This window comes from Crocodylus porosus, unplaced genomic scaffold (assembly GCF_001723895.1).
Source record: "Crocodylus porosus isolate Cpor-Errol unplaced genomic scaffold, CroPor_comp1, whole genome shotgun sequence".
In the NCBI taxonomy this organism is placed as follows: domain Eukaryota; kingdom Metazoa; phylum Chordata; order Crocodylia; family Crocodylidae; genus Crocodylus; species Crocodylus porosus.
Window position 1 is genome coordinate 5,496,673 of NW_017728914.1, and position 23,094 is coordinate 5,519,766.

A 23,094-nucleotide genomic window follows, 5' to 3' on the forward strand; every position below is an offset into this window, starting at 1 on the left:
GTGGGGTAAGTATTGTTTGAGTAGCTTTCCCAGAGTATGCCTAAATTGGGAGCCTGGGTGGACTCGAGCACAAGGACATATAGTTTGTGCATCCTGATCAGGCCTGGCAGGTGATGGACCGGACTGCTTATTTTTCAGCAGTTTTGAACGTGGGCAGAAGCAGAACTGCAGGTATCCAGAGAACATTCGAGTCAAACAGGAAACCACCTTGTTGTGTTTGGCAGCAGCTGGGTGGGGGGTTTTGAACTCAAGGTGTAACTGAAACATCCAAGTTCTGCCTCTGGTGCTCAAGTCCTCCTTATTGGATATAGGCCAAGGAGCAGAAGACAGGACTTTGGAATGTTCTTGGAGTTAGCAATACTAAATGAGCAGATGTACGTGCCTACCATGCAGTCACCAGGATTATGGTATTTAAAACTTGTTTCCTCTGACATGCATTGGCACCTTTATTTCCTTTTAGCTTCTTGTACTAGAGTCTGAAAGACTTAGTCTTTGGGTTCTGTAACTTTTTAGCCTTTCACTCTACTTTTGTCTTGCGTGAACAAAGAGAGCAAAGAATAAAGAGGTAACAAGGAGATAGATGGCAAGCCACCAGTCTAAGAACCTATGAAGTTTCATGTGCCTTAGCTAGAATATGACCATTGTTAATTCAGCATTTCACATTAAACAACAAACCCCTCTGGGATTTAACTGCAACTTAGAGGTACTGGGTGACACCAAGGCTGATTTTTATTCAGTGCCATTTAGGTAGCTATCCTACTAGGAGCCATGAATGACTGGTGGCTCCTGTGACTTGAGGGGGCACCACAGCAGTGGTGGGGACCACCTACTGTTGGCAGCGAGGGGGGCTGGAGGGGGCAGGTGTGGGCAGCAACTGCTTGCAGAAGCTAGCAGTGGCTTCAGCTGCGACCAATCTCAGGGTGGGCACATGTGCCCCCCCCCCCCCTTCCCTACACGTTGCCTATGGTAGGACCCAACATGCTGCTTTGAAGACCTTAAAGGCATTAGGCAGTAAGCTGACTAGATGGTGCAAGGAGAATGAGTGTGGTGTGAATGGTAAAGTGAGGCACCCAGTTTATCCTAGGATGTGGTTCATAACATCCACTTGCCTGTCTTCTTGCACCCATCAATGTATACTGCTTTAATGTGTTGGTAAACTGTATGCTAATTTAAATCTTTTCTTCCTCAGCAATGGCACCAGCATGATATCATTGATCATTCCCCCCAAAGACCAGATTTCACGAGTGGCAAAAATGTTAGCAGATGAATTTGGTACCGCCTCAAACATAAAGTCTCGAGTGAATCGCCTTTCAGTTCTGGGAGCCATTACATCTGTACAGCAAAGACTCAAACTCTATAACAAAGGTAATGCCTTTCCTTGGACTCATGCTTGCTACTTTTCCTCAAAACTTTCCTTACCTCAGAGATAGTCATGGGCTGTTGTCACAGACTGACAAGAACAAGCTTGAATTGGTTGCTTTGGCCTGTTGACTGCTCATGGCACTTGCAGCACAAGTTTTCTCTATTGCTATTAGTATGTCTTTCTTAAGGAAACTTCCTTGAATCCTTTCCCCTTAAAGTGCAAAGGCCTTTCTGTTGATTTGTTCTACTGCCTTTGACATGTTTGTACCATTCTTAGAGCAGTGGGATTCATCCTCATGCCTATGAGGATCTGAGCACTGTCATAATTGCACCCTTTTCCCCCACCTTAAGGCTTGTTTTGCAGACTAAATTTAGAAATCTTAAGAACTGAAATAACACTGACAAGCCAAGCTGACATCAACAGGATTAGACTGGCAGTTCCCACACTAAAAGGAAAATGTAGAAGTTGGTTGTGAGTTCCATGGAAACTTAATGATAATATCTATGGTTGGAAACTGACCGGAAGTGGGGTCACCCACACAAAAAATGGGAGCCATTATCTGTCGGCATGAAACGGTATCCATGTTCACACTTGAAAAGCTTGTGTACCTTGAGTCAAACCCTGAATTGATCCTGAGAGATGTGCTTCTGAAGGGAAGGATCCAGTCATGCAGTTTTTTAAAGCTGCATAGACAAGTAGCCCAATTTAGGTCAGTTAGGCCAAGGGTTATAGGATCAGACCAGTTCCAGGAGAGAGGTACCACCTCAAAACTGTTTATCCAGGTGATCTGGGAGTGGTGGAGAAGGAGAGGGAGAGGTGCTTTAATTAGAGCAGCTCTTGAAGCTGCTCTGATTAAAGCACCCAGAGCATCATGTGTATCAGTGTCTCTGTGCTGAAAAATGGCAGCAGGGGTGCTTTAACTAAAGCTTGTTGAAGGGTAAAGCTGTTTAGTTTTCATTCACCTGTTACAAACTGTACATGTTTGCTTCCCAGCTCATGGCTTGACAGCTGGGTACAAATTCTAAAAATCTAAGCCCCACCAAAGTATTTGTCATAACAAAGCATTCAGTTACCAGCAAGTTGTTCTCCTATCTGTAAGTTTCCTGCTTTCAGCCATTTCCTAGAAATGACCTTGTGCTTTCCTCCTAAGTTTGTTTCTTCCCTCAAATACACAAGTCCTTCAGAGGTGGTTTTTGTTTTGTTTTTTATGGTGGGAATTTGTACAGTAAAGGGAAATAGATGCTGTCAAACTAAATCTATGCCTTAATTTCTGGCATCCTGGTTTTTGTAGTTTTAAGTGATGGATGGTAGGATTTGATATTTAGTAGCCTAAATTTTATTATTTAAAATGTCCTTTATAGTACCTCCAAATGGTCTGGTTGTTTACTGTGGAACAATTGTGACGGAAGAAGGAAAAGAAAAGAAAGTCAACATAGACTTTGAACCATTCAAACCAATCAATACATCGTTGTATTTGTGTGACAACAAATTCCATACAGAGGTAAGATTAGTCCTTTGCTTGTTTGCTCGTCTTTCTGTAGCCAACAGTTTTTCAGAGAACTTTGCTAGGCTAACTGAAACAGTTCATAAGTGGTGGGGGTCACATTCTCTGTAGCAGCAGAAACTCTGCCTTGTATGGAAAATGCTGTAGAAGGGCCTATGACCAGTTAGTATTCAGAAATCTTAATTTGCTAGGCGGATTTTTGTCCTGGACTAAATTGGCTCAAATTGTATCAGAACTTCATAGTTCAGGTGGGTCTTTTTTATGAGTTTGTATAATCCATAGGTTCAGGTTTCTCTTTGTAACTGGGGACACTTGAGTGCTGTGGAAATCTTATTCCATGCTATGCACAAGGTGAGGCCAAACTAATCTAGCATTGCTGGTCTTTATACACATCTTGCTGTCAGCTTTCTATCTCTAGTTTTTGTGTGTGTGTGCATGTGTGAAACTCTTCAGCCTCAGAAAATGTGGTTAACTACCACACAGGCAGCCACTCACCTGACTCACATGAGCAACGTAAGGCATGTTTCAGCTCCCTAAAACAGTGCAAACTGCAACAGCCCTGAAAATAGTCCTATGGCTGAATGGAGCAAGACTGCTAGAATTCATAACAGATTCTAACACTGGTTCTTGGCACCTGTGACTGACTTGCAGTGATAAAACCCTTTTCAAACTGAGGTAGAATTACCTGGTACCTGAAACTGGGATGCTTCTCTAAAGTAAGAAGTCAGCATGTGGGACCCATGTTAATAGGGCTGGAATGTCACCGCAGTGCTTGCTGCTGTTCACATCTTTTGAATTCCTAGTTTGTAAGACTGTTTTGACCCTGGAAAGCTTGTTTTGAGGGATCCTGGACTGTGACTGGCCCTCCTAGGTGCTGTGGTATTGAGAATGAAATGCTACAGGAATTGAGTTCGTATTCCTGAGAGATTTAGTACATAACTCCCATCCCTGCCTCTTCTTTCATGGGCTTCTCCACATGTAAGAGAACAGCCTCTCAATCTGTAAGAAGTTGATGGCATTGACAGCTGTGTCTCAGCCAGCTGAGGTGGGGCCCCCACCTTGATTACTAAACAAGGCACTTCTGCTAGGACTCCTCTACCAGCACACTTACAGGAAGAGATCATAAGGAAGAACAGGAAGGGAAGGTCAGCAAGGAAGGTAGACCCCAAGATTGAAGAGGGAGGGAGAAGGATCAGGAAGTGCAACAAAAGGTAGCCCTTGCTGAGACTGTATTGGTCAGCATGTCAGTCTTTTGGGGAAATTGTGATAGTAGGTACAGATAGGAAAGTGCCCCAGTAATGGCCCTTCTGTTTGTCTGCTCCCCTATGTCTGTAGTTTACTTGCAGTTCTGCACTGCAGAATGGGCATGGTTGTGGAATAGCATGCTGTCTTCTGTTCTCCAGTGCAGATTGACAACACGACTTACATGGCACATTGACATTTTCATCACAATACAACAACAGCACATTTGGCTCCTTGGATCCCTGCTTCCAGCTAGAATACAAGGGGGTGGAATCTTTGATTTGGTAACCTCAACAAATTTTGGATTGTAGTTGCTCTGCAGAAAAAGAACAAGAACATATCTTCAAACTGTAGTTGGAAAAAAGTGTGACCCAAATGGAGGGAATGTCCTAAATAAAAGCAACAGGCCATTATTTTAGGCTCTGTCACTAGAAAAACAGAATCCAGATACAAAGTGAGGAAGAAGGGGAAACTAGGGAGTTCGTGATCATTTGATACTTACTTAAAATAAGACTGAATAAATAACACAGGTTTTAGGTGCCTTTCTACTTGGCAATCACTAAATCTGATAAGCCAATTTTATTGCAAGTGTGGAATTGAAGTAACCTCCCAACAGGGATACGAACTCTGACATTTGTGCTTAAGTTTAGGATTTATATTGACTTAATTGAATATCTTGGTTGGAGCGCTCATCCCAGTCATACAACTTACTTGGCTCTCCATCCCAATTATTTTTTTCATAGATTTCATAGACGTTAGGGCTGGAAGGGACCTTGAAGATCGTCAAGTCCAGCCCCTGCCGCAGGGGCAGGAAGGTCAGCTAGGGTCAAAGGACCCCAGCAAGATAAGCATCCAAGCTTGCAAATAGATTGCAATTTAATATTCCACTTCCTTCTCTCATTCACTAGCACTGCTCATATATTAATAAAAATATTTACTTTGGCCAAGATGTCTCAACAAATCTTAGCTGCTTAGCTTCCATGATTATTTCCCCATCCCCCAACCTTTATCCCCTCCCTTAAGCTTGAAAGCAGTAGGTTTGATTGTGTGGACTTCGGATAGAGATGACAGATGCTTTATGTTCCTTCCATTCACTACATTAATGTTACCTGGCAGGCACACAGGCAGCTTAAGTTCCTATGTTGTAAGCTAAAACCATAACTTTTTCTAGTATTAAACCAGAGGTCTGTAATTGGGCAGATTCTTCATTTCCCCGATCCTTTATTGCCACTCTAAATATAACTTCAGAAAGAGCTTTCTGACTATTCTGCTTAACTTGGCAGATGTAGGTGGACAGTAGTTCATTCAAGGGCAAATGCACACAAGTTTGGCCTCACTTGCTGAGAATTAGCATAATGGAGACTCTTGAAGAGTAGGAAGAGCATTAATTCAGGCACTGCTTACAAGTTCTAGAATGCCTGACCTAGGATTAGGAAAAAATTGGAGTCAGACTGAACAAGCTGATCCTGACTTGATGGCTACTTGAAATGCTTCTCCCTGCTTTGGAGAAACTAAGGTGCAAACAGTTTGTGTTGGGAGATGACCAGTCCTAACTGGTGATAGTGATTTAGAGCAATGGTGCCCCGTCTTTTTGTCTGGAAGGCTGGATTGGCAGTGCCTGGTCCACCCATGGGCTGGATGCAGCCAGTGTTCCCAATCCAGTGAGGGCACAGCAGGCACCCTCTGGCCATGCAAACAAACCAGCCTCTGCATACTGCAGGGAAAGGAACTTAACCCAGCTAGTGGGGAGGAAAAGGGGTGCGGCCCAGCCTGGGCAGGAGGGGGCATGGCCCATCCTCAGTGGGGGAAAGGGGCCTGGCTAGGCCCAGCATGGCCCTACAGCGGGGAAGGGGGTGTGACCTGATCCTTACCCAAAAGTGGGGTGGGGTGGAGGGACTAGCTTGGCTCCTACCAGCTGTGCAGGGAATGGGGTTTAATAGGAGGAAGTATGGCCATATTAATGGTCACCCTCCCCTGCTACCAAACTTACTGACCTGTGAGGAGCCCCGTGGGCCACATCAGGCCTGCAGTCTGGAGGCTGAGCACCCCAACCTAAAGGATTGACTAGAGCAGGAAGCAATGGCTAACTGCTGAACATGAAGCTGAATTGTTTTAACTTTTGCTGCTGCATAAGAGAAGATTGGAGGTAATAATTTTTCCCCAGAGGTTGTGGCTATCTTCTCTCTTCTCTCCTGGCTTCTGCCCATAGCTAATAAGGCAATGTGAGGGTGATTACTGTTCATACTTGCTCATCCCTGCAGATGAGAGTTGTCATGGCTGCTGTGGATTTTGACTCAGTGTTGTGGGAATCTTCGTGTGGGCAAGTGCGAATCTCCTTGATTGCTGCCTAGCTAACGGTTGGGCTGCATGGGTGGCTGATGGAACAGAAGCTAAATCCATTCCGCTGCCGAATAGCCAGATCAGTGGATGGAGCAAAATTCTTTAGGCAGGAACATTTGGAAGGAGGGAGGGAAACTAGTTCCTGTTTCCACTTGCATGCATTTGGGAAGAATATGGTTTGAGGATGGCCAGGTAATTTGGGTTCACAAAGGTACAAGTTAATCTTACTGTGATTCCTCTACTTTCCCCTCATGCACATAAACCTTTCCTGCTACATCTCTCCCTTATAAGCAATGCAGTAAAGTAGTGATCTGGAAAACTTACCATCAGCCTAAAACCCGTGACCTCTTGCCCCAACACTAGACTTGAATACACAACATGCAGGAGAATTCTTGGATCCTTTATTTTGTCATTTGGTCTTGATTGCTTCATTAAAACAGCCAGAACCATTGATCTGTGGCTTCATTAATCTGTATCATGCCTGATGCTCTTCATTAACCAGCTGTGGGGCCAAAGCACTGATATCAGTAGATGGTGTTTATTGGTAATCCATATTTTATTTTCATTTCAGGCTCTTACGGCACTGCTGTCTGATGACAGCAAGTTCGGTTTTATCGTAATAGATGGTAGCGGCGCACTCTTTGGAACTCTTCAAGGAAATACAAGAGAAGTCCTGCACAAATTCACTGTGGATCTCCCAAAGAAGCATGGTAATGCAATGCAGTAACAGATCTAAAATGCCTTCAGTAGGAAGGAAAGCTTTGGGGGCAGGAGCCTAAAGTGCAGTTAAATCCTGAGGCAGAGTTCCATTCCACACCCAAGAAGAAATCTCTACCTGACCTAGCCACTGAAGCAGAAATATGAGTAATGTTGGTTTGGTTCTTTAGGTTGGAATCCTGTAATGCATTTTCCTGATGTCTTTTGCTAGTCTCAAATAGCTGAGTACCATGTTGACTTGTCAATGTCAGTCCTTTTTTAAAAAGAAACTTTCCAATGAAGTCTTCCCCTAAAATTAGGTGCCACTTACAAACTTTCTCAAGAACACCAGTTTATAATGGATCTTAAATACCATAGGAAAATCTCATGTAATATTGCATGAGAATTTAGTACAGCTAGAAACGCAGGTTAGTTGCACAAATATTATGGAACAGGATATTAAAACTGAATAATATATTTAACCAGCTGTTGCATAGTCTTGGTTAATAATTTTTCCTATTTCATCTAGTTTTTGCCCCGCATACTTACACCAGTGGAACTCCCTACAAGAGACAGCACCAGCGTGAAATGAGTGTTGTATTGATGCAATACTATACATAATGAAGTAAGCATGAGGGCCAGATACTTTTTCATCTACTTGGTGGCTGAGTGCGATCCTGTTCCACCCTGTCCATCCCTGAAGCAACTTTAATGCCCCTAACTTCTTTAACACCCTTTTGTCTTAGCTTTAGGATTCAGTCATGAAAAGCAGTAAGCAGGAGAGGGGAGGACTCCATCCATGGACATTTGCCATCCACTGAGAGGTGGTTAGCTATGTTAGTCTCAGCTCAGGCAAAAGACAGGGTAGACTTTAGACTGTAACTGGGTTAGAGAGGTTTGAGCTTTCATTGGCAACAACCTATTTTGTTAGATACTATTTGAACCAGTTATACTGCAAGGTGCCATCCTGCCTTGTCTTTTGCCTGACTTGAGTCTAGCTGGTTCATGTAGTATTCAACCTACAAAGTAGGTTGTTGCCTATGAAAGCTCATGCCTCCTTGAATCAGCTATTCCAAGGTGCACCTTGCTCTCTTGCTGTTGCTTGAGTCCCTGAAATAGTTAATGCAGAGTAGAATAGGATCTGCCTTCTAGTCTGTGAAACATTTTCCTATGCAAAGCGCATGTAGAGAGTCATCAGTTGTTAATGGGACACTATGTGTAGTCACTTCATGCTGTTTTAGTGGGATGTTTTTTCCTCTTATTGTAGAAACTTAATTCTGAAGACTGCATCAGCCCTTGGGTTAATTTATTCTAGACCCAGTTGGGATCATGTGTTAGCTTCCATGAGAAGAGTTCTCTGTCTTTCAGATTTGCTACATGAGATCTGTTCTTTCTCTTAAAGGTAGAGGAGGTCAGTCTGCCTTGCGTTTTGCTCGTTTGAGGATGGAAAAGCGACACAACTATGTTCGGAAGGTAGCAGAGACAGCTGTGCAATTGTTCATTTCTGGTGACAAGGTGAATGTGGCTGGTCTCGTTTTAGCTGGATCAGCTGACTTCAAAACAGAACTAAGTCAATCTGACATGTTTGATCAGGTGAGGAAATGTAGTCTTGTGTGCAGAATGAAGCATAAGCTATCTACTGGAGTGAGCCAGTTCATAGTAGCATAGTAGTGCTAACACAGGCAGTGACTCATGGCTGCCACCAGATGCATCTCAGGAGAAATCCTAAACTGCAACATCTTAATCTGAGCATGATCTGATTCAGTTGTGAAATTCTGGTAATCTAGAGTGGGCTGTTCTTCTAGGGAGGAAGTCAAATCCCAATGACCCTCTGCAAGGAGCTGGATTTTGCTTCCCATTATTACAGTGTACTTTGTGGAAAATCTGGCCTTGCGGGTTATAGGGTTATTCATCCTTGTCTGGGTTCCACAGTAAAAGCAATGACTTTAGTAGAATTATACTTTGCTAAACCTCATCTGTTTGGTTTTGCTATCTGAACATGGTACATAAATACCTTATGCTCAGAACCCCTGCATGCAAGTGAACTAAGACAGATTAACCTCAGTATTTTCACCAAATATTTGTTTGGATGGCTTTGAGAGAGCTTTATGGCAGGTGCTACTTTATAAGTTGCCTAATGCTGGCTTTTTCTTTTTTTCTTTTTTTTGTTCGTTTGTTTGTTGTTGTGGGGGATAGCGGTTGCAATCCAAAGTGCTGAAACTAGTTGACATCTCATATGGTGGAGAAAATGGATTCAATCAAGCAATTGAGTTATCCACCGAAGTCCTTTCCAACGTGAAATTCATTCAAGAGAAGAAACTAATAGGTATGACTACACCACCTTTTGAGCTGACTCCATGGATGGGTATCCCTTGCATTGCTGTGCATGCTGCTCTTGATGCTGCCTGCTTTGCAGTAGCTCAGTCCTAACTGGTAGAAAGGCTTGGGCAGAAATCATCAGTCATGATGCCCTTCTCTTCTCCCAGCATCATTTCAACTGCTACAGGAACTTGCTGAAAGTTCCTTTCCCCATTTCCAACCAACCTACCTATATGACAGGGGCAGGCATTTATTTCGGGTGGAGGGCTGCTTACTGACTTTTGGCAAGCCATCAGGGGGCTGCATGATAGGCAGCCAGGGGCAGATAAATATTAATTTTCTTACTTTTTTAGGGGCCCCGCCAGCCAGATAGAATGGCCTGGTGGGCCACATCTGGCCCATGGGCCACATTTTGCCCACCGCTGCTGTATGATCTTTCCCTCCTATTTCTGAAGGTCATCCTTAGTTTCAGACCTCCCAGCACAGTTAGGGAAAATCCCTACTCGGGTCTCTTCCATCTCCAACAAAATAAGAATTAAGATTTTCTTTGCCTTAAAGATACTGATAGAAATGATCCCCTTTTGTGATTGGTTAGCGGGTGCATGCACTGCCAATACAAAAATGTAGTAAGAGGCTCATACTAGTAGGCTGTCTTTTGTTGAAGGGGATAAAGGTATGTAGCATTTACTTGAAATGAGACCATGAATCACTGAGAATCCAAGGTAAGTTTCAAGTGAACGAGTACATATGACAGTCTCTCAAAGCATGAGGAGCCTTTGTTTCAGGAAAAGGAGGCAAATGTGTTACTGTGGTCACTTGCTTTAAAAAAAAAATAGATTTTATAAAACCCATATGACATGATCTATGTTTGTGACAGTCTGTTTCTCTGTGCTCTGAATGCAGGCCGATACTTTGATGAAATCAGTCAGGATTCAGGGAAGTATTGCTTTGGTGTTGAAGATACACTGAAGGCTTTGGAAATGGGAGCAGTAGAGATACTGATAGTTTATGAAAACCTGGATATAATGAGATACGTTCTCCACTGCCAAGGCACTGAAGGTATGTGGCCACATCTGACCTGATCCAAAAAGCTCTGGGTGGTGTTGGTGGGTAGCTATTAAACATTCTCTTTGCATTTGAGGGAACCTCTGTTGGGCAAAAGTCCATCTTCTAATTTTCTCCCCCCCTGCCTCCACTGGTGGCTCTAATAGTTACTGGCTGGCTATGGGAATTTCTAAAGGTTAATGTCTTCCAGGATGTATGAACATGATTGGATTACCCTGTGTGAGGATGGAGAGGGTTTGGCTCTGCGAAGGTGTGACTTCATGTGCAGGCAAATGCACTAGTAGTGCATAACATGGGGGCAAAAGTGATCTATCCGTCTACCACCCAGACATGTATTTGTATGTACTGGTTGTCTGGCTGCCTTTGGGATAGATGCACCATTCCCTTGTGGCTCTGTCTGTCCCTTAATGTCCAGGTCCTCTTCCCATTTTTGCATTGGAGGTGTGCAGTGGCTATGTGTGTAGCCTGTCCTGCCCTGTCAGCAGCCTCCCCAGACAGGCAGAAGGGCTGTGCAGATGGAGGTCTGACTCCTAGTGACTGCTTCTCTCAGTCTTTAGCTCCTAACTTACTTTGGGCAGTTGCAGCAAATTTCTCATACTGTGTTTCTTCCATAGAGGAGAAGATCTTGTATTTGACACCAGAACAAGAGAAAGATAAATCCCACTTCACAGATAAAGAGGTATTTAATCTGCTGGGTTTGGTGCTACTTTCAGGAAGGGTCACTCTGGTGCAGGCCTTTGAATCTCTACACACTTAATTTGTTGCAGAATGCTTGAGTGCTGTCCTCTTTTCTGGCTTTAACATGCGATTTAATGGACTACCCTGTAGTTGTTCCCATTCACCTCGAGTAGAACTTGAGACTTGCCCCTTGTTTTTTACTACTTAGATTTTTTTTTCTCGGGTCCTCCCCCACAGCTGCTCATAGACAAAGGAGCCAGTATAAAGGGGACTGGGAAGCACCACATCCTCTTCCACTTGATGTTTGCCTTGTCCCCCTCTCTTTGCTATGCCTTGCACTAGAGCAAAGTGACTGTGAAACATTAGCATTCACACCTGTAAGTGGTCAAATCAAAATGACTATAGCAGGTGAAACACTGGGGAATCTGCCTCTAGGTAAGTGAGGAACAGATGTATGATAGTCCACTGAATGTGGAACCTCTTGCCAGTCATGGGTTAGAGGAACTTCTAGGGTTCTTCGATATTACTTTCCTTTACCTGGGAGAGAGCTTGTCCCTTCTGAAAAAGTGACTCCTTCGTAGACAGCATTGAAGAGACCGAGCTTGTGTATTGATGAGCCAGCTAATGTAGCTGTTTTTGCCTTGCCTTTTCTTTGAGATCACCCTTGCCAATTTCTGAAGTGCTGCCAGTTAGATGACCTTGTTCTGGAGCAGGCGTTGCCAAACTGTAGTATGTGTTACCCCTGGGGGTACACAAGACATCTGTAGGGTGTAAGCTAGCAAAATTGTGTAATGCAGATTTAATTTTAATAAAAATAATTGGCATTTAAGGGGTTAAAATACAAAATGTATAATGGTAGAGGTACATCATCATTGGTAGCCATCAGTCTCAGGAGATCATGGAGATTGTACTTTTTGTGGGTTACCAAGGACCACCACAGCTTCTTGAGTGGCTGAGGAGTCCAGTGTGTGACAAGTAGATCCTTCGGCAAGTTGCACATATAAACTCAGTTAAGCCTGTGCCAGTGTGCCAAGTACCGTCTTGTCTTACCTGCCTCTGAAGTCTCTTCTGTATCTCATTGTTGACCCTCTCCATTTCAAAGCAACGTAGACCCTGTGTCATGATGGCTTTTCACTCTCAGCAGTCCGAATCAATTGATTCCCAGCGTTGGCCTTCGATGCACAGCTTGCAGAGGTTTTTCTTGCAGACATCAACAAAATGTAGTTTGAGCCATCCAAGTTGATGTTTGCCAGTGGCTAGCTCACTGAAGAGTATATTCTTGGGCATTCATTCATGCGATTCACATGCCCTAATCAGTGGAGGCATCTCTGTCTCAGGAGCACAAACATACTGCGTACCTTAGCCCATTTCAGAACAGCGATATTGGAGATTTTTGTCATGCCATGTTATGCCCAGAATATGGCAGAGACATCAAAGATGGAAACTGTTCAGTCTTCTTTCTTCCTTGGCATAAGGGGTCCACGTTTGGCTGCCATACAATAGAGAGCTATGTATACAAGCACTGTAGATGTACATCGTTGTTGATAGACTGAGCACTTTTTTTTTCCAAATTCTCTTTTGAAGTTTACCTATGGCATTATTTGTTTTTCCAATGCGAGCATTAATTTTGGCTTCCAAGCTAAGATTTTGCAAGGTGATGGAGCCCAAGTAAGTCATTTTCTTAACCACTTCCAAGCTTTCATCATTTATTTTAACTTCAGAAAGGCAGTCAACCTGTTGGCCCATGACTACTGTCATCTTTAGGCTAATGGTCAGACTGAAATCGTCACAAGCACAAGAAAAGCAGTCCATGAGACTTTACAGTCCTGCTTCTGAATGACTAACAATTGCTGTGTCATTGGCAAAGAGCATTTTATGGAGAAGAACTTCTTGGTATTTTGTTTTTGCTTTGAGACAAGCAAGGTTAAAGAGGTTTCCCATCGGATCTGGTCCAGAGGTATACTCCTGAAGAGCCACTGAACACTTTTTTAAGTAGGACAGCAAAGAAAATCCCAAAAAACATCAGAGCCAGGACAGCCCTGTTTGACACCACTCTCTTGATTTCAAATTCTTCTGAACATGACCCATCAAACTGCATTGTTCTACGCATACCAACATGGAAGGACTTGACAATGCTTAGGAGGGCAGCCAGTCATCTTCAAGATTCAGAACAAACTGTCTCTGCTTGATGAGATCAAAAGCTTTGATGAGGTCAATAAATGCTATGTGTAGAGATTTCTAGAGGTGCACTGATAATATTGGTCCATATCAAACAAGCACCAATAAAAGGAAAATTGACATTATTAGCAATCTGCTTTATTTGACCAGTGTAACTGATAATGTCATCAACTTAAATGTTGCATGCATGTGCACAGTTGTAGCATGCATGTAGCCAGGAATACAGCCCAGCAGCTTGGAGGGCAGTGTCCTCCAAGTCTGGGAGGGGGGGAAGAGGCATGGGGGCTACAGATCAAGGCTTCCGTGGTGAGGGAGGGAGCAGGGGTAGGTGCTGTCCACCATGGCTGGGCAGCCCCATTCCCTCCCTTACCATGGGTGCCTCCGCCCCTTCCCCCAGCAATATCCCTTCCCTCCGCCATGCCCCTTCCGCCTCATAGACTTGCTGGCTGGATGTTGCTCTCCATGCTACTGGGCTGCGTATCAGATTGATATCAGCCTATATGGCTGGTTAATAATCAGCCATTGATATATGCCAAAAAAAATCTTTCTTGGTACAGCCCTAGAGATTTCCTTTGTTCATGATACTTTTCTTGTAGCTGTTTCAAGGAGAATATCATATCCATCGTGGATCTACCAAATCTGAAACCATATTTGAGAGTCAGGGTAGACTCTGTCCATAAGGGTTTGCAGCACAACTTTGGCAAACAGCTTCCCAGTGATGCAAAGTAAGGCTATACCACAATAGTTATTATGGTCTCTCATATCACCTTTTAATTATGTATGTGTTGGAGAGAAGGTGAAGTTCCTCATGATGTAGAGAATGCAAGCATAGTCACTCTGTCTAAAAACAATTTGTGCAGACTGAGGAGAATGACAGCCTTCCCACACTTAACTTCAGCTGGTATGCAGTCCACACCTGGGTTTTACCACAAGCAAACTGATCAGTGGCTTTTCCTCTTTCATCTATGGCGGGTTCATTGTCAAGCACTGTCAGGATTGAGAGGTTTTTCAAGCGCATCGAGAGAGGAGTCACGGACCGCATCTTCTCAAGAGTAGAGTTCTGAGTAATGTTTAACCCATCATTCTATCTGCTTATTGCAGGCATTGACTTCACCTGTGGAGGATTTTTAAAGGGGTGGTCTTCCTTAGAACAGAACTGAGAGCTTTCCTGATGCCCCCATACATTTCTTGCGTGTCACCTCAGTCAGCAGCTTTTTGGATACTTTGGCACAGTTGTAGCCAATAATCATTTGCACACAGTCTCACTATGTTTGACCTTTTGCTAGATCTCTCGATGCATCTGCAAGTTGGGTTGGCTACCGTCACACTTGTATTTTAGCAGAGATGACTGTTTCTTTTCTGTGAATGGGATCATTTTGGATGAGTTCTCATTGAACCAATCATTTGAGGTGTGATGCAAGGCATCACAAAAGACCAAGGCAGTCTGATAGATGGCTCCTTTGAGCTGAACCCATTTCTCCTCAGCAGTACTACACCGCTTACATGATGATAGAGCCCTGCAGAGAGTGTTGATGAATAGAGATGATGTTGTCTTCAGCTTTCAGTCAGGTGGCATTTATTCATAGTAAGGAGAGTTTCTTGCTCTTGTACAATTTCCTAGGATGCAATTTGACTTTAGTGCATACCAATGAGTGATCAGTATCGCAGTCAGTATTTGATAGGATTGCATAATGATTACATCACAGAAGTTTTGTGAGCGGGTGAATCGAGTCAATTTGTTGGCAGTGTCCAGATCATGGTTGGCACCAAGATGCCTTGTGTTGAGGTCTCACATTGAAGAAAAAAATCATTATACATAGCTCATTGCCCGAACATCATAACTTGAGCAAACATCCATTTCCATTCATTTTGCCGATATCAGTGGTGCCCAAACAATGAGGCCAGGCATTGTGCTCAGCACCGATCCTTGCACTGAAGTCTCCAAACAGGACAATATTTTCATTGGGTGAAATATTTCTGATTAAAACACTAAGCTCAGTGTAAAAATTGCCCTTTGATTTGGGTGAAAGTTGAGAGTGTATACACAAGAGTTTCACAGGACCAGAGGCAGAAGTGAGTTGAAGCACCATTGATCTTTCAAAACCTTTGTCTGAGAGGTTTCATGGCAAACAGTAGTTTATTTTTTACTGTAAAGCCTACACCATGCTCTCTGATTTTCTTCAGGCTGTTTGCCACATCAGAAAAAAAGTGTAGTTCTCTTTTAGGCAGCCAGTGTCTGGTAGTCTGGTCTCTTGTAGAGTGATGGTATTGACATTGTCTCACCAATTCTTCATTAATGATTGTAGTTTTGCATTTATTGTCAATGATTTGGAGGTAACTGGATATACTTGGGTTCATTGTCCATACATTCCAACTTCCAATCTTTCTAGGATTGAAAGTTTTTCTTCTCATTTTTTGTAGTAGCTGGTGTGTGATAGCCGTCTGCTTGCAAGTTGAATCTCTAAGCTGCAAGCACCCACTGAAGCAACAGACTGGCAAGAACACATTTTATTGGCTGGGGGCTGCCCAGCTTGAGGCAGGCAGTAGTTTGCCAGTGAGGTGTAATGACCTTCCTATCCTTAATACCTGCTGGTGCTTGGATCTACACCAGTTGATACATGGCTTATAACCAGTAATGTTGACTCCCATTTATTTCAACACATTGGTGAAGCTGGAGTAACCTCTCCAGGGTGCAAAAGCGTGGGCGTTTGCTAGGTGATCAAGAGTTGCCCAAACGTCAGAATCACCTTTTCAACTTTCCCATCTTGTCCACTGGAAAGGTAGAACCAGAACCAATATGATGTGGGGCTGGGAAAGATGTGAGAGCTGCTGGAAAGAACATTGAATAATAGTTTAATTGCCTTAGGGGATCCACTCTGGATTTTCTTTCAGGGTTTACTCCCTTAGCCTTCACTTCTTTCAAGGCAATCCACAAGGCAGTGGTTGTGGTTACTGTTATCTTTTTCTGCCAGCTTTGTGATGACCAGAGGACAGCTCTCAATGATGTGTACTGTCCCCCCTTACCCTGCAGGGGTACAGGGGCAGCTGGTAAATTGGGAAGGGGATATGCAATAAGAAAAGGTTTGGGAACCTTTGTTCTAGGGTATGGTTACTGGATTTAGCAAGTAGAAACCAAAGAAATCAGGAATGTTATTAAAAAGTTCATAGGATACCTAGCTTAAAACATTCACTTGTCAAAACTTACCCGGTGGCTCAAAATATCAGCTGTATTGATCCCTTTGTTCAATTTCTGTCATTTTTCTGTAGTCCTGTTCCCTGCAATGGTAGCTAAAAGTAGACACATGTCAAAACTTCCAGTTGTTTAGCACTTAAACCTTTGCACAATGCTAGTGTCTCCAAGTCTGACTTCGGGCATGTCATCAATACCTGCCTGCCTCCTGGCTGAGAGCACAGCCTGTGCTGGCTTCTGTTAGTTAAGCCATCAAGTGAATTGGGGGTGGGTATGGAAATGACACCTCAACAGGTGCAGTGATGGTGATGACTGACTCTTTTTTCCTCTTCTAATGTTTGTGTAGACTGGCCAGGAACATGAACTGATAGAAAGTATGCCCCTTCTGGAATGGTTTGCTAACAACTACAAAAAATTTGGAGCAACATTGGAAATCGTTACAGACAAGTCACAGGAAGGATCCCAATTTGTGAAAGGATTTGGAGGAATTGGAGGTAAAATGTAGGAGCGGGGAGGGGGAATAAGCCAAGTATAAAACATTGATGGTGCCATCTGATTTGCAGCCAGGCTGGTACTAACATGAGACTAGAACATACCCAGACTTCTGTTGCTTTGCATAGGGAATTATGGTCCATGAAGTGTGTAGAGGGAATTATTTGTGTCTGCTCTGTGACTGTTTTCAGTTTAACTACATAGTGAAGAGTCTGTGTGGTAAAACAGGCTGGCATGAAGTGCATTACCTAGCAGCAGTTCTCCAGCTGGTCTACATAGCCCATTTGATCTTCCCTGGGGAACCTGGTGGTCCTTGTCTCCATGAGCTACTTAAATCACTGTGGAAGTGTACTGTGGAGCAGCTCCTTTTAATCTTGTTCTTTTTATTGTGTGTGCACTTCCCCACCCCCTCCATGCTGATTTGGCAAAGGGACCCTGGTGGCTCCACAGCTCGCTGCTGATCAGCCAGGAGATGAACACCATGGTTTTAAATATGCTGTTTTTGCTTCCTGGCCAGTCAGCAGTGAGCACTGGGGCTGCTGGGGCCCTGCAGTCCATCAGTGGTGGGAGGCAAAAACTGTGTCATTTGAAAGCACAGTTTTTGCTTCCTGGCTGATTTAGGAGTGAGTGACAGGGCCACTTTGGCCCCTCCACTAATCAAGGGGTGGGGGGAGCATGTCAAAAAGAGCAAGATTAAAGGAGCTGCTGCACAGCGCACTTCCACTGCAATTTGGGTAGATCTCTACTTATTTGTTGTTCCCACTCCCCCTCCATCCACCAGAAATGTAGACATCTTAATTAAACCAGCAGAAACGACTTATCTTGGGACACCTTATTTCCCCATCTAGCTATAACTCTGCCAACCCTAAGAGGTTGTGTCCTTCTAACTTTGAGGTTAGTCACAGGCATAGCTTTCCACTAGACACACAAATTGCTTGCCCCGTGCATTTTGCATTACCATGGTCAGAGGGATAAGTCCCCACACCTGGTAAAATCATTGGTGCTCAAACTTTACAGTGAAGCTAACTTGGGTAGATTTGGCCTTAGTGTATGACTAGTTTAGATATTGCATGGAGATGGTCAGTGTCACAGCGGAGACCTGTTCAATGTTACAGGTTTTTTAGCTGACCTGAAAATGAAGGCCATGCTGCCATGGCTGCTTTTCCTGTATCTAATGTTTTGTTCCACGTAATATAGCGCCCTGGAAACCACCTGAATATTTGGGGGAGGCAGGGAGAGGAATAAAATCCTTCACTGGAGCTTTTAAGTTCTAAATCTGTGGATTCCTACTATGGGGAATTCCACATCCTAAATGCTAGTCTCTGGTATTAATCATCTAATTTGTAATGAGCCTTTTGTAGCTCATTGAATTAAGGAGACACTCAGACCTACCTTTTTTTCCCCTAGGTATCTTGCGGTACCGAGTGGATTTCCAGGGAATGGAATATCAAGGAGGAGATGACGAATTTTTTGACCTTGATGACTACTAGGTAGTCGACCTGGGTCTGGCAAAACGTGCCTCACCCCTCCAGCATCCAACCCAAGGAGCAAACTCATGGTGGAAAACACAAGAGATCCCTGCCTTAGAATTGGAACATTTCCAGAACTTGATCCACAAGCATTGGATTTAAAAAAAAGAAAAAAAAGAAAAAAAAAAAAAAGAAATGAAACCTACACTTTGGTTTGTCATAGTGTCAGTACAGCAGCAAGCTACTAAGTTCCTATATGCCACTTCGGACTAATTTAAAAGAAATCCCAGTTTTTACTTTTACTCAATGGTGAAATTGGTTGTATTTTATGAAAATGATTTTTTTTTTTTAACCTTCATGATGCATTAACTGCTGTAAAACTTCTTCCTTGAAAAAGTTAATAGAAGTAAGATCCTACTGGTTTGTTTCTTTTTATTTTGATTGGGGAAAATCAGTTGCTGCATTTTGCAGTGACATGACCCATTTACATGGCATTCTCAGCTTAGACTGCAGAAGAAGAAACGTGATGATAGATTGGCATTTGCTAAATATTGGGAGAGTAAGAGGAGGTTCTTCTCAAGTGCCGGCTTACAAGGTTTGGCTTGCAAATTAATAGCTGGGCTGGTAGAAACCTCCCAAACGATCTTATTTTAATCAATTTTGAAAAAACTCTGCTCCCACAAATTAGGAAGCACACTTCACTGATCACAAAATCAACAAAAATGTTGCCAGACTTAATTTTGAGAGAAAAATGGTCTGGTGTTCATTTTTTTCCAGTCTCAGCAGAAATATACACATGACTTAAATAAAGTCAGGTACACTTTTTGTTAAGCTCTGCTCTTCCTTCATAAGAGTTTACCTTTATTTTAGGACTGCCTTGATTATGTAAATTTGATTGAAACCATAAATGTCTAAATAGCAGCAAGTATTGCACAGGATTACCTAACGAGATGTTGATTACATCCTTGGTAGAGGAGGACTTGGACCATTTAATACTTGTACACTGAACATTAGCACATCCCTGGGAGAGAGCCAACTCCTCCACACCAAGGATTGTATCTCATTTGATCATTAAGTGCTCATTCAAACTGGGTGCTCAGCTCTAAGAAGTGGGAACCCACTTCTGTTGTACTCAGGCTTGAGCAAGTTTTGTAATGCCTGCCACATTTCTAAACAGTAGAAATGGCTATGTTTCTAGCCCTCCCTCCACATACCTCCATCCTTTTCTCTTTCTTTCTTTCTTTCTTCCTTTCTCTCTTTTTTTAAATCAAAGGCTTAAGTTGACATTTGGCATGAGATGTAAGAGGTCTGGCCTTTCTGCAGTCTCTTGGGTTAGTGGGTTTTCTGATGGGTACTTTTGACACTCTTTAATGTCTGTTCTCCACTGGCCTCAGACACTTAGCACATTGGTGGAAAGCAGCTGCTTGTTCCCAAGCAGCATCCTTGCCTGTTGTTCCAATAATCCTGTTTCACTTGAAGGAAATGGGGGAGTTTGTCTTAACTTCTGTCACGCTGTGCTCCTAGAGATCCAAAATGACCATCAGGTGTGAGCAATATGATCTGTACCCCTGGATTATTATGCAGCAAACAGCTTGATGTTTGCCATTGTCTACAACATGCTTTTCACATTAAAGCTGGAATCTCATATCAAAGTGTTTCTTATATGATTGGTTCTGCTCTAGATTTGCACAAAACCCAAGTGCAAGCAAATATACAGTCTTCAAAGCAGTATGTTTTGGATTTTGCCATTGTAAATGGGTCTAATGTGACATGACAAGACCAGAAAAATTGGATGTAAATTTACATTTTTGAATATACTGCTTGTTGTTTCACATGATACATTAGGGTATGCAGCTCCTTTTTGTAGTTTTTATTTTTACTATTTAAGTTTGGAAATGATGCCAAATTTTTGTATTTCTTTAATCAATGTGTTCTCTTCAGTGATATATATTGCATTATATATTGATGTGTATATCAATATATACTGATATGTATTACACTTACACATACAAACACATTAAAAGGGGGTGAAAAAATCCTAGCCTTTGCATACTATATAGCCTCTGCAGAGAGATCCCAAGCAGTGATATCTTGGTGTTGTGATGTACAGAAATGGAGAAGAGTATTAAACCATATTTAAGAATATAGCATGGACTCTTGATTATTATTTTTTCTTTAAAATCAGCAATTACTCTCCAAGGGAAGCATGGCTTCAGCATCATGACTGGGCAGCAGAAATTAGAAAGAGGTGGTTAGCCGTGTTTAGTCTGAAGTCAAGTGGAAGGTAGGGTAGATAATTGTCCAAGCTTTTGTGAGCTGAAGCTAACTTCAAGAAGTTAAACAATCCTGATATCAAAGCTTTCAAATATAGCTAAGGAACATCTTCATGGCAGGGCACAGTGGGTCTGTGGAGAACTGGCCAGCTGAGATACCCCACCTGAGAGAGCAAAGTTAAGGGGGAAGGTGTGTGGCAGGGCACAGTGCGTGCCTGCCACTTTAAGGCTCAGTCAGGCATGGCAGGTGATAAGTAGACTGCCAGTTCAGAGCAGGTGCAGCCAGTTGGGAGCTTCATGTGACTGCCAGGGAAGAAGCTGACTGAGGCTGGTGAGGGCTGCAGTCTGTAAGTTTCATCTGAAGAACCTGGGGAGTTGCAATTGCCAGCCAGAGGACTGCAGGCCCAGAAATGACCTTGGAGGCAAGGGTAGGAACTATGGGGATGGAGGAGATTCCAGGGGACCTCAAGAGGGTCCCAAGCCCCACACATGAGGTTACAGGAACAAGGGTGTCCTGCAGACCAAGAAGCAGGGGCAGCCAGGACTTAAGGCTGGGAGTGGTCCTGAGACTGGCTGGAAAGCAGGACAGCTCAGGCCCAAGACTTAGAGGGCAGAGGGGTCAGTGTAGAGTCTGGTGCTGCCCAGACTAGGGGCCTGTTGGGGCAAGGATCCCTGGGAGGATCTTGGGGCAGCCCACATTCATCCCTGGATAAGGCCCAAGGGTGGCCTAGAGGGAGACATGCCTGCCTGGGTGGCCACTGGGCCACCTGAAGAGAGAAATACAGAGAGCTTCGGGGCAGAGGCAGTAGTAGATCAGTGCCAGGGAGAAGGGAGTGATAGAATAACAATGGGGTTGAAGAGCAGAGGTGAGTATGAGGACCCAGAGTTGGTGAGAGAGCAAGGGTGCAGAGAGAGCTTTCCCCACTGGCACAGGCTGGGACCAGGACCCAGGAGGGCACCCTGATTAGCCAGAGAGTGGGGACAGGCCATTGGTGGACAAAGGTCCCTTGGGTGTGGGCAGCAAGAGGTGGAAACTGGGGCCACCTGTGCCTGTACAAAGGGGGTAAGTAGGACCATCTGAAGGCAGAGATGTACAAGACCAGGTCTGTAGCAAAATAGGGGCAGAGATGGTAAAATGACTTCAGGTATGTAGAGAGGTACTCCAGAGAAGAACAGGGAAGAGCTCAAGGATAGGACTCAAGGGTCTGCCTACTCCTGGGTAAGACCTGAAACTGCACCCAGCTGGGGCTGGGTGCCAGTGGTGGGGCAGTTCCCAGGAAATGCCACACATGTGCCTCCCCAGTGAAAGGCAAGGATGGGGTACTGGAAAGTCTCGGTCCCTACTGCCTTGAGGGTGACTTCATGGTGGGGAAAGGCTAGGGGAGCACACCCTGACAGAAAAGCATCAGGCCTGGGGAAATGAGAGCCTCAGGGTGGAGGGTCAAAGTCCACTGAGTGGGTCCTGAGGCTTTTGTGGGAGTAAGCCCAGAGGAGGGCCAGAGCCAAGGTCCACCAAGTGGGGCCTGAAGCTTAATGTGTGAGTGAGGCCTAAAATGAGAGGAAGTGATTCAGTGAGGGGTCACCATGTGAGTGAGTGACCCGGTGAGGGGTCAGTGTGTGTGATGGATGCAGAGAGGGGTCAGTGCATGAGTGTGATAGGCTGAGTGCAGTCCAGAAACGGGCCAGGGGAGTCATGGAATTGGATGCCATCTGCAAGGCTTGGGACATGGTGTAGGGATGGTACGGAGCCATGCATTTGGTCCAAAGCATCAGAGTCATAAAATGGGGTACCTTCCTACTTCACATCTATTTAGTTACATTTAGGCATGGCAGGTGAGAGCAGGGCAGACTGGGCCAAGCATGTTGGGCCCTGAGGGGGAGCCCCTTGTCACAAACTTGTTTCCAGTTTTCATTAAAGTCCCCTCATCTGTATTTGTTTTAGCCAGAGTGGCTTCCAAAATGTGCACCTGAAAGCTAAACATCAGTAGCATGGCATGAGAAATTCAAACTTGGACATTCTAAAATCCCGTTGTATATAAAGTTTCTTTCTGTTGAACTGAAAGTGGTAAATAAGCAGTGCCTTAAATATAAAGCACCTGAGAAATTATTTTGCAAGAAGAGTTTCAAGAAGCACAGGCCCATCTACATGTGCACTTTAATGTGCATTAGCCTATTCTAATGCATATCAACTAAATAGCACCTTTTTTAGTGATGCTTTAATGTGCATTAAATGGTGCACAGTAGCCCAAGTGTCACTTTAAAACACTGGATGCCTATACACGAGC

The 23,094-nt window shown here is 43.8% G+C and overlaps 1 protein-coding gene across 1 annotated transcript; it reads left to right on the forward strand.

Annotated features, from left to right (window-relative positions):
* Positions 1-1,155: 1,155 nt before the first annotated feature.
* Positions 1,156-20,683, forward strand: ETF1 (eukaryotic translation termination factor 1). Its single transcript, XM_019534840.1, has 9 exons — positions 1,156-1,365; positions 2,725-2,864; positions 7,021-7,159; positions 8,548-8,738; positions 9,342-9,471; positions 10,368-10,523; positions 11,144-11,208; positions 16,922-17,069; positions 18,475-20,683. The coding sequence occupies exons 1-9, from the start codon at positions 1,203-1,205 to the stop codon at positions 18,555-18,557; spliced, it is 1,215 nt and encodes a 404-aa protein (XP_019390385.1). The 5' UTR covers positions 1,156-1,202; the 3' UTR covers positions 18,558-20,683.
* The last annotated feature ends 2,411 nt before the right edge of the window (positions 20,684-23,094 follow it).